This window comes from Microtus oregoni, unplaced genomic scaffold (assembly GCF_018167655.1).
Source record: "Microtus oregoni isolate MIOR12 unplaced genomic scaffold, Mior012 000015F_ref0000493, whole genome shotgun sequence".
NCBI lineage: Eukaryota > Metazoa > Chordata > Mammalia > Rodentia > Cricetidae > Microtus > Microtus oregoni.
The window spans coordinates 20,370,617-20,382,445 of NW_024543074.1; the positions used below are offsets into that span (position 1 = coordinate 20,370,617).

Here is an 11,829-nt window from a genome sequence, read left to right on the forward strand (position 1 = left end):
ATGTTTCCAGTGAGTAGAGCCTGGCCAGCTCACAGCTGTAGGCTCAGTTCTAGTAACCGTTCTCTCCATGACCTTGTATTCTAGGGAGGTCACAAAACTCATTGCTCCTTTGTCCCACAAACCCACACTCCCCCTGGTGGGAGAGTAAGAACAATACTCACAAGGACTGGAACTGAGATTTAATGCAAGAATGAAAGGACCTCTAACAGTGACTACAGGGATGAAGGAATCCTGAGAACTGCTGCAAAGTGCAGCCCAGTTCTGCCTCCCGTTGATCTGACAGAAGCTCGGAAAGCAGCTTGGCTTGGTCACTGTCCATAACTTAAGCTGCTTCTTGGCTGAATTCCTGCACTTGTGGTCTGGATGCCTGACAGACTTTTGCTCAATGCTCAGAAGCCCACAGCTCCAAGAAACCTGACTGGTTTTGCCTCACCCTTCTCCAGGTCTTGTGAAGCCAGAGGTGCTGGTGGCTAATCAGTGTTTACAGTCAGGCTACTCGAACCCTAAATGCTGGCCTCCTGGCCTCTTCTATACTGGGCAGAGGGTAAAGAAGAGACTGAGAACTTAGTCCAGCACAGCCCACTGTCAGCCAGTGCCCCCAGGAGATGCCCAGCCTCTGAGGAATTCACACTAGCAGAGGCTCCCTAGAAGAGACTTGAAAGCAACCAAAAGTTCCCAGAGGGCCAACAAGGGAGCCTGAGACCCTGGGGATAAAACGGCCAGCATGGCCAAGTGAGCACTGGTTTATTGACCACACCTCACATTCCAGACAACCTGTGACAACTGAACATAGTTCCCTGACAGTTTTGCTGGAACATGGTGTAGGCAGGGCCTGGGCAAGGGCCAACCTTGGAGGAGTCTTATGTGGGTCTTCCAAGAAAAGTTATAATTCCCTCCAAAAACAATCCCAAAAGAGGCCCACTTGGCCCTAATAGGGAGAGATTTAGAGTTCTGCAGCAATTATGGGTTAAGAGCTATTCTGAGGGCCCAACCTGAGCACTCAAGGACCTCAGCTGGCCTACCAGTGAAGGCCTGAGGGTGGTGTCTTCTCGTCTTTATTGCTTTCCAAGGAGAAGGGTGGGATCCGGACATCAAAGTGGGAGCCATCAGGTCTCTCAAAACGAAATGTGCCCCTAAGGATTAGAGAAGCTGCTTTAGAGGGAGAAAGGGCTGAAATGAAAGCCCTCTTGATCCGTGTACACCCATGTCCTCTGATCCAGAGCCACAGCTGGATAAGAAAGATTGGGGTTGTCATCTGCCTAGCTCATGACAGGACAACCAAAGATCCAAGAGTCCCATGTGGCCACACACAAAAGCCCAGCTATTCAGATTCTGTCACTTGCATATGTACTATATGAGCAGCCCGCTTGTACTTGAGATTAAGGGAGGAAACCCAACTACAGTACAGTCCCAAGTCTTGGAGCCATTTCCTTAACCTAAAAATTGTAAGGAACTCATAGCCATAAAACCCAGACAGCAGTGAGTAACACCCATTTGTGCCCACCTCAGGACCTCACTCTGAACTGACCACAAGCCCGGCTTGCTCAGGGTTCTCCCAAGTGCTGTGATTACAGGTATACAACTACCACACCCAGCTCCAGCTCTCACGTCTCGAACTGGCAGCTGTCTGAAGCTGAGCAACATATACTCTAGAGAATACACTCACCACATGTGCCCACTGGAAGCTTGCAGGGAGACATGGCTGCTATACTGGAATGCAGGCTGCTCCTTGGATAACACTGGTTCCTATAAGAATTCAGGTGAAATTGGTCAGACCAAGCCCCAGAAACACATTCCCTCCACTCTGGGGTTGCCAAAAACTGACTGGATGCCTCCTTCCACCCAAGCAACCACAACAGCAGACCATCTTTCAGTACTTCCTCCTACATTAAGGGCAGTGGCCTGAGCCTCTTATTCTATCTCTAGGAAAAACAAACTGGGGGCACTGAGGGAAGGATGCTAAGCAGACTCTCTCTAACTACATCTCTTCCTGCATTCACTCACATGAACAACTGCCAGACACAACAGCAGGCCTGTGCCTGCAGATTTTATTCTCTTGGTGACTATTTAGTACTATGTGTGATCCCTATGTTAGCAGCAAGAAACAGATTTGGGTTTGGGTTACATATTTGCCCAAGCCAGGCATGATGGCACACACTTTTGATCCCAGCACTAGAAAGGAAGAGGAAGGCAGAGTGTGAGGCCAGCCCGGTCTACAAGGTGAGTTCCAGTACAGCCAGGACTATTACAAAGAGAAACTCTGGGCCGGGCGATGGTGGCGCACGCCTTTAATCCCAACACTTGGGAGGCAGAGGCAGGCGGATCTCTGTGAGTTCGAGACCAGCCTGGTCTACAGAGCTAGTTCCAGGACAGGCTCCAAAGCCACAGAGAAACCCTGTCTCGAAAAAAAAAAAAAAAGAGAAATTCTGTCTCCAAAATTTGAAAAGAAAAGGGGGGGGGGGAAGGGAAAGAAAAAAAATGCCCCAAAGTTATATAGTATATGAGTATATGGCTGGAATTTGAAGGCAAGCCCTACTCAGAATTTTTTTTCTTTTTTTGATTTTTAAAGACATACCATACAGCCCAACTTGGCCTCAAGCCCACAATAATACTGCCTCAAATCCCAGGTACTGGATTATAAATGTACGCCACATACCCAGTCCAAACCCTACTGACTTCTCACCCCACTTTCCCAAGTGTCTTCTAAGTGGTGCTGGATGACACTAATACCATTTGTGACTTAATCTCTCAAGAGACAGGGTAGGATAGGGAGGAAACATAAAATCAAATCTCTTTAAGAAACACTAGATAGAAGAATACAAAAAGAGACACAACACAGGTGGTACATGTCCCCAAATCAGAGTGATTTTGTTAGGGGAGGAGGGATTAATATTGTGTGTGTATGTTTGTGTGTGTGTGCAACTTGTCTTATGTGTGGAAGTCAGAAGGTAACTTGAAGGAGTCAGTGCACACCTTCCACTTTGTGAGTTCCAGGGATCAAACTCAGATCAGCAGGCTTGGCAGCAAGCACTGAGCCATCTTATCAGACCTTTTTTTTCCCCAACAGGGTCTCATGTAATCCAGGCTGACCTCAAACTTTCTATGTAGCCCAAATATAGCCTTAAATCCTGATCCTTCTGACTCTATTTCCCACAAATTCAGGGCTTTAAAAGGCATGCCATCTGGGTATGATGTAGCTAGAGTGTTGGCCTAACATGCACAAAGCCCTCAGTTTACCTCAGGCATTGGAGTATGGTGGGAAGACTAATAAGACATGCTGCTCAAGAGTAAGTCCATGAGCTTTGGGGCCAGAAAGAGAGCCCAGCAGTTAAAGAACTCTTGTGGAGGACCAGGTTTCCAGAGGTGTTTCAAGACAGGGATTCCTGTATCCCAGGCAGTCAATGATGACCTTAAACTCCCCAAGTGCTAAGATTATAGGCACATAAAACCATGCTCAGTTAATGTAGTACTGGTAGTGCCAGGCAGGCACTCTACTAACTGAGCTACATCCCATGTCCCTTATTAATTAGCTTCTAAGTCTCACTCTTCGTCTGTGAAACAGGTTACAGACAAGCTACCCCACAGGGCTGTTGTAAGACTTTTAACCAGAGAACCCAGTGTGTCACTCTGTCCATAACCAGAGAGGAAGAAAACATACCCGAAGTTTCCAGGGTTGCTAACAGGACTAGCAGCTAGGCCATAGTGGCCCAATGATGCTCACCCTGCCCACGACCCCTCGTCCTCGAACTGTCTCCAAGGTGCCCGAGAGACTGAATATCCGCCAGTGCCGCTCCCGAAGCTGTACCACATCACTGTCCAAGTTCTCCAAGCGTATACAGTAGCGCCACTGTGAGGCAAACGGTAACCCTTAGCCCATCCAGATTCCACAGAGAGTAAAAAGCAACAAAAGCTGACGCCTACTTTTACATCCACCCTGGCCAAGAGGCAAGCACTGTGCCTCCACACCTCCCCCAGGCCCTTCCTGAGCTCTTGCCAAGGGAGACACTCACCCAATAGACGTGGGAATTCTGGGCTTCCTGGAGGGGAAAAGGGTTGAGGATGAGACTAAGTCTGTCCAATCAACACATCTCAAATGAAGTATCCCTGGAAGGCGGCAGAGACTGATCAAGCTGAGAATGTCTGGGAGCCAATGGCGAATGTGATAGAACTATGGTCAACAGCCTCCCGCATCCTTCCTGCTCTGCCCCCTCTCCAATCCTGTCAAAACCAACAGATTGGATGCCAAGAGAAATCCATTACAGGGCTCTGTTCTCACCAGCCTCCCTGACAACCCTGACCCCATCATTGCCACCTGAGCCCCTGTCATCCTCCTTCCAGCCCTCTTATGGCCATTCTTTGATGGATGCTGACATTCCTATGCCTGAGTCCTAATAGACAGAAGTTTCTGTATACTTGTATCTGTAGGCCTAGCTTGGAGTGAGGCAAGATATGGATCAATAAATATTTGGCTACTAAACACAAAATGTGATAGTCAGCCCACATTAGTTTAGGCAAGTATATGTATAGATATTTTTCACAAGAAAGAGTCCCTCTACCAGAAGGGAGAATGAGGAGCTGACTTGGAGGACTATTTCCTGGTCTATGGGTTTTCTGCTCTAAGTCATGGTGTTGGCCATTATCAAGAGGTTACTCAACCACACCGCACACATGAGCACTTGACAGGAGAACCACGAGCAGGGTTTGGGGTCAGATACACTCCCACCCTCACCCCAACAGGCACATCAGGGAATCACACAGAGGCTGGGGCCTAGCCTGGCAGGAAGAAGCCCAGGCTAGCACATACCCTCATGCCCATATAGAAAGGGATGACGGTGACGCGGATGTTCTCGGTTGTTTCCCGGTGCACATCAGAGAGCTCTAGCCAGGGGTGATTCTTCTCTTGCCAGGCCCGTAGTGTTTCTCGAGCCACAAAAGGGGGTGCTAGAAGAGACAACAGGTTAGTGCAGACCAGAGTCCTAGGCACAGGCTCTCCGACTGTCTCCCAGAAACCCCTTCCCAGTTACGCCCAAAGGAACGAGACGACAGACAGCAAAAGCAAGACTGAAAGAAGGGCCGAGCGGTGGCGGCGCACACCTTTAATCCCAGCACTCGGGTCTGGCCGCTTAGCTCTGTTGGTTAGAGCATGGTGCTAAAAATCCCAGCACTCGGGAGGCAGAGGCAGGCGGATCTCTGTAAATTCGAGGCCAACCTGGACTACAAGAGCTAGTTCCAGGACAGGCTCCAAAGCGACAGAGAAATCCTATCTCAAAAAAAAAAAAAAAAGACAGGAAGGTGCAGAGCTGCTACTGAGATTATGTCCTGAGGGGCGTGATGCCATGGGCCCTGGTTTTCACACCTCTAGTTGCTATTACCTAGCAATTGTGAACTGCTTCTCATCACGAGCCTATTTCTACTGGTGTAAGGAAACAGTAGCCACCAAGCACAGAGGAGAGGAGAGGAGAAATTGAGAAGGGATATGGGACTAGATCTAGCTGCCAGTTATTTCTGATACTCTGCTTGAAGAAAGGGCCCTCCCTTCCTGACTTCTTTCCTAAGCAATTACCTTTTGTCTGGTCATAGAGAAGAAATCTTTCAAAGAGCTCATGTTGGATGGGAACCTGATCCGTGGAGGTGTAGGGGAGGATGTCTTCATGGCTGACATAGTCCAAGCCTGGCACAGAAAGGCAGAGTTGGTAAGACTCAGAATGGAGGAATGAGACAGAGAGGAAATACTTCTGGCCTTGCCCAAGCTGGCACCACAGCTCTCAGTACCATGATCCCTCCCTGCAGATGACAGGACATCAGATCCTGCTCCCTGGGACACACCAGACCCCTGCTCCTCAGGCACCATTTGCATGATAACTCCTCACCTGGGATGGCATAGAGGGCCCGGCTGTCATCGTGGTTAGCCAAGAAGGTCACAGCTTCTGTCTGAGATCTCTGAGACTAAAGCAGAAGGTGATGCAAAGGTTTCTTGGCCACTACCCAGCTTTGTGGCCTTGAGGCCCAGAGCTGATCTGAGCTCTGTGTGAGCCCTCTTTGTCCCTAATTGAGTGAAAACGTCTCCCACGGAGAGGACCCCAGGCCCAGGCACTTGCTGACTTACTATGTGTGGGCAGTCACGGGCGTCAATCAGCACCTGATAGTAAGTGTGCGTCTTGCCTTTTACCTCCTTAGAGCCATGGCCAGCAGGATTCTCTGCTCTGTGGAGTAGAAGAAGCCCATATCACCACAGAGAAGTGGAAGCTGTACCTGGCTCAGCTAACCACCTCCTCTCCTAAATGGACTGGTTCATGACCAGAAGGGCCTTGGCACAGGTCAGGTTAGCACCTGCTCAACACCACCTCCAGCTAGCCTCTCCCCAGTGAGAGCAAACAATGGACCCCACTGGACCCATGCAGTTACCACTCTCCGAGCACCTCCTACAAGAGGGTCATTACAAAAGAATCCAATTGCTACCTGAGTCCCCAAGGGCACAAGGACCCTGTGCTTCTCCCACCCCAGGGTGCTCTAGCACCATTGAGTGGCACTTCCTTCTTTTTTTAATGTATCCTACACCCTCTTTTGGCCTCCAGGAGTACTGCATGCATGTGGTGCACAGACATGCACATACGCAGAACACTCATATACATTATATAAAAATAAAATCTTGCTGAGCAGTGGTGGCACACACCTTTAAAGTACTTAGAAGGACTGAGCTCCCAAGGTCCCAATGAGGAGCAGAAGGAGGGAGAACATGAGCAAAGAAGTCGGGACCACGAGGGGTGCACCCACCCACTGAGACAGTGGAGCTGATCTATTGGGAGCTCACCAAGGCCAGCTGGACTGTGACTGAAAAAGCATGGGATAAAACTGGACTCTCTGAGCATGGCGAACAATGAGGGCTGATGAGAAGCCAAGGACAATGGCACGGGGTTTTGAACCTACGTAACGTGCTGGCTTTGTGGGAGCCTAGCCAGTTTGGATGTTCGCCTTCCTAGAAATGGACGGAGGGGGGAGGACCTAGGACTTACCACAGGGCAGGGAACCCTGACTGCTCTTTGGACTGGAGAGGGAGGGGGAGAGGAGTGGGGGGAGGGGGAGAAGGGTGGGAGGAGGGGGAGGGAAATGGGAGGCTGGGAGGAGGTGGAAACGTGTTTTTTTTTTTTCTTCTCCTTTTCTCAATAAAAAAAAAGTTTAAAAAAAAATAAATAAAGTACTTGGAAGGCAGAGGCAGGCTGATCTCTGTGAATTCAAGGTCAGCCTGTTCTACACAGAAAGTTCCAGGACAGCCAGAGCTACACAGAGCAACCCTGTCTCAAAAACCAAAAAATAAACAAACAAATAAGTAATAAAAAAAGAGCAGTAGGAGCCCATTTTGGGAGGCCGAAAGAGAACCTACATAATTAGTATTAGGCACTTTTTTATCCATGGTTATGAGTGCCAGAAAAATACTCTGGAGTTATTTATTTTGTTTGCTTTTTGAAACAGGGTCTCTCTACATAGCCCCAGCAGTCCTGGAACTCACTATGTAGACCAAGCTGGCCTTGAACTCACAGAGATCCTCCTGCCTCTGCCTCCTGAGAGCTGGAATTAAAAGTGTGTACTACCATGCCTGCTTGGGATTGTTGTTTTTGTTTTTTAAAACAGGGTTTCTCTGTGTAGGCCTGGCTATCCTGGAACTTACTTTACTATGGTCTCAAACTCGGAGATCCACCTGTCTCTGCCTCCCGAGTGCTGGGATTAAAGGCGTGCGCCACCACCGCCCGGCCCGGTTGGGATTATTTCTAAAGCCCAAGAGGATGCTGTTTTCCCCCTGAAGCCCCAACTGAGTCTGTCTGCCACAAATCAGGCCACCCAAGGACACCATAACACATGACAGGGCAGGGCGATGGTGGTGCACGCCTTTAATCCCAGCACTCGGGAGGCAGAGGCAGGTGGATCTCTGTGAGTTCGAGACCAGCCTGGTCTACAGAGTTAGTTCCAGGACAGGCTCCAAAACCACAGAGAAACCCTGTCTCCAAAAAAACCAAAACAAAAAAAAAAAAAAAAGATATGACAGGGAAACTTACTTTTCTGGAGCTGCAGAAGCCACATCCCGGTCATACAGTCTGGCCTGCCAGGGAAACAGGACAACCCCTCGGTAGCCAAAAACGCTATGAAGGAACAGCTGGAAGGAAAAAGAGAGCTCACTGAGCCTGTAGTCCAGCAAATCCATCCAGGTGGGACCTGACCATGAAGTAGTATGGGTACAGGCAACTGTAGCACAATCTTGCCCGCTTTCCCCGCAAACTCTGCACTTAACCTAAATTGCAATATGCTCATGCCTCATCACTGGGTGACCCCACTCACCTTTGGCCTTTAGGGAACTTTCCTTGACCCTCCTCTTAGTCCAGTATATAGTCACTGGTTCTATTTCTTTGTCTTTTTTAAAGATTTATTTTACTTTTAATTGTGTGTTTGTATCAGTATGTGGGTACATGCATGTGAGTGCAGGGACCCAAGGAAGTCAGACATTGAATCCCCTGGATCAGGAACTGTAGGCAGGTCCTCTGGAAAAACAGAAAGCACTCTTACCCACTAGACTATCTCTCCAGCCCCTACTGACTGTATCTCTATCATTGTCCTGGACCTGTGAACTCCAGGACAGAAAGAACACTAAAGCTTAACACCTGGTCAGTTTTAGGCATACAGATAAATAAATAGCTTCCATTACTTACAATGGCCTTTTGCTTCAGAGGGTTTTGAATTTTTGTATGCCAGTCTGGCCTCAATCTTGCTAGGTAGCTAAGAATGACCTCAAAGTCCTCATCCTCCCACCTCCGCATCTCAAGTGTTAGGCTCACAGGAGTAGGCCACCACATTCAGTCTGTGCTGTAGGAGAATGGAAACCAAGGCTTCAAGCCAGCCAGGTACTCTAAACTAAACAACATCCCTAGCCTGATTTGTATTTTATTTTTAATATTTTTTTATTTATGCATTGGTGTTTTGCCTCATGTATATCTGTATGAGAGTGTCAGATACCCTGGAATTGGTATTATAGATAGTTGTAAGCTGCCATGTGGATGCCGGGAATTGAACCCAGGTCCTCTGGAAAAACAGCCAGTGCTTTTAACTGCTGGGCCATCTCTCCAGGCCTTGAGCCATCTCTCCAGGCCTCTGATTATATTTTTAACAAGGATCTTTTTAAATAAGAGTTGTTATTATTACTTTGGGAAGGTGTAAATGTACAAGTGCCATGGTGTGTGGAAGCAAAGGATGACTTTGTGGAATCAGTTCTCTCTGCCATTTTTACTTCCAGGCTTCCTCAGTAAGAGCCTTTACCACTGCGCCATATCACTGGACTCTTGCTGACCTCAAAATTGAAGCATTCTTTCTGCCCTGCTTCTGGAGCAATGGGATGAGATGCTACTGTGTACCTATCTCCAGACACCTCTTCTTTAAAAAGCTTGTGATTCTAATGCACACAAGGTGTGTACATGCACCAACACCCAGGCACACTAAATAAACAAATGTGAAAGATCTTTGGGTCAGTTAGATGGTTCACTGGGTAAAGACAATTGCCACCAAACCTAATGACCTGAGTCTGATCAGAGCCCCAAATGGTGGGAGGAAAGAACCACTCTCCACAAGCTGTCCTTGGATCTCCAGGCATGGGCGCGTGCTCGCTCTCTCTCATGCACATTAAGTCAACATAAACTTTTTTTAAATTTGTGATTCTGAGCTGAGCATGGTTTCAAACATCTATAACCTCAGAATTCTGTAAATTAAGGAAATAAGATTACAAGTTCAAGGTCAGCCAGGATTATAGAATGAATTCAAGGCTAAACGAAACTATATAGAAGACCCTGCCTCAAAACAAAACCAAGACTTATGAACTTGGTCTACCACCAAACATGAAGACGGATAGAAGCTTGAGGGTTCAGCTCAGCGATACAGCATCTGTCTCTAGCATTATGGGGAAGGGGATTTGGAATGAAAAGAAAAAAATAGCACTGAGATTCAGTACTGTGGCCAAATATAGCTCAATTTCAAAACAGAATAGTCCATGAAAACGAGAGCTGACCCAGCACATACCTACCTGCCCAGTCTCATATTTTCCGTTCTGTTTTGGCACCTCAAACACACCAACTGTCTCCAACACCTTGCCCTCTGCACGGTTTCTGGTAAGGAAAAGAATAAGCAAATGAAATGCTAAGAAGGTAACAGTTCTTCCCCATCAGGAGAAACAAAACAAATAAAAAACCCTCGCATACTAAGGAGCCAGCGTGCCGGCATTCGGAGGGGCCAGGGCAATGATAGCAGAGAAGGCCAAGAATGCTGCCTTTTCTCCTCTAAGACTCAGCCATAGGCGTCTCCCAGTGTCAGATCTAACTACTCCAAATTGACTTTCTCCTGCCTAAACTTAGCATGCCCAAGGTCATGCCTGCACACCGTGTTTAAATGTACATCTTCACCCACCCCACCCCGCCTCCCACAGCATTTTAGCTGTCCTTCCAGTTCTGCACTTCAGCCACTGGTGTCCTCGCCTGAGTCCATGAGAGACTATTTGTTCCGAGAGCAATGCCTGGTGCGTAAGAAGTGCTCACAAAGCGGATGTTCTGAGGCAAGCCGTTCTCTTTCTGCTCTTACCCACTCCTCCTTGCAGTGCACTCAATAGACCTGTCATCCCCTACTCTGAAAAATTGTTCTGAATGAATATGGTTCCCCACGTCTGTAATCTCAGGGCTCTTGAGGCTGAGGCTGGAGGATCACAAGTTCTGGGGCAATCTGGGTACACAGCATGACTGTCCCAATTCTACACATCCATCTACCCTCTAAACTGTAACCGTCTTTCCGCTGACCTCAGGACTTAACATCTCTAGATTGCCCAAGGTACAGCATACAGCACACTTAACTACTGCAGTCTCTCGACATAGTGCCCCTCCCCCCCAGAATTATTTAAGTCTTAAATATAGCAAATACCTCCCTCAGCTACTATCGAGTTAGTTCCATCTTTTTAAATAGGACTAATTTTTCTGTGGGCCCATCAAAGCACTGTGATTTTATTTTGGAAATGTTGACTTCATACCCAACTCGATCTGTCCTGCCTGGTCCCTAAAAGGCTTTGTTTACACCTTTCCCAAGCCTCGAATCCTCTTTCCCAAGTCACGAGGGCAAAATCAAGTTTCCCCAAGGTCACACGGAAACCTAGGTACCCACAAAGGTAGACACTTAAATCTACTTGTTTCCCACGTAATAGCATCTTATTGAGAGAAGCCATGAGCCAATAAGGACTGGGGATCAAAGTCAAATCCCTGTAGTTGTATTAAAAGGCAGCCCACTTAAAGGTGCTGCAGACCCCAGGAAGGGAGGCAGGATTCGCTGAAGAAGCGTTACTCGTTCTCCCTCAGAGTGCCCTGCACGCCAGGGCCCTGGGCCATGCTCCCTTCTCTGCTCCTGGCACATGTCCCAAGCAGCGCATGTCGGCTCCCTGCTCGGAATCCTTTCTCTGTTGACACTCGGCTGCCCACAGACAGTCGGGCCTTCTGGTCTCCTTAGTGGCTAGGAAAATGCTCCCCAAATTCTGGGCCCGGCTCCCTGGTCCCCTGGCTCCGTCCCTCACCGGGACGACAGATGCCTTCGCGTCGTCGCTGAGGCCACCGGCGGAAGGGCCCCTGCTCCACCGACCGCACACAGCGGCCTCGACCCTCGGGCCGTGGCTAGCGATCGAGACCACCAGCGGCTGCCCACGGCCAGGGCCCGTCGGGCCACACAGCCTGCCATGTCCCGCCCGAGCGCCCGCTCGGCTGCTGACACAGGGCCCGACCCGCGGCGGGGCGGCGTCCCGCCCCCGCCCCACACTGCCCC

General features: G+C 48.8%; 1 protein-coding gene across 1 annotated transcript; it reads right to left on the bottom strand.

Annotated features, from left to right (window-relative positions):
* Window positions 1-164: 164 nt before the first annotated feature.
* On the bottom strand, window positions 165-11,822 carry Poldip2 (DNA polymerase delta interacting protein 2). Its single transcript, XM_041664247.1, has 11 exons — window positions 11,585-11,822; window positions 10,061-10,142; window positions 8,052-8,149; window positions 6,107-6,203; window positions 5,871-5,946; window positions 5,564-5,671; window positions 4,805-4,941; window positions 4,011-4,037; window positions 3,722-3,847; window positions 1,667-1,746; window positions 165-1,133 (listed from the first exon to the last, which is right to left on the bottom strand). Exons 1-11 carry the CDS (start codon window positions 11,743-11,745, stop codon window positions 1,019-1,021), a joined length of 1,107 nt encoding a protein of 368 aa, XP_041520181.1. The 5' UTR covers window positions 11,746-11,822; the 3' UTR covers window positions 165-1,018.
* Window positions 11,823-11,829: the final 7 nt, after the last annotated feature.

Bases quoted from the DNA above. Each gene is read 5' to 3' on its own strand.
- Poldip2 (XM_041664247.1), bottom strand. From the start codon at position 11,745: ATGGCAGGCTGTGTGGCCCGACGGGCCCTGGCCGTGGGCAGCCGCTGG. The intron at 1,747-3,721 runs GTGAGCATCATT...GAATTCTTATAG, and splicing joins GACGAGGGGTCGTGGGCAGG to GAACCAGTGTTATCCAAGGA. The intron at 1,134-1,666 runs GTGAGTGTATTC...TCTAATCCTTAG, and splicing joins GCTTCCAGTGGGCACATGTG to GGGCACATTTCGTTTTGAGA.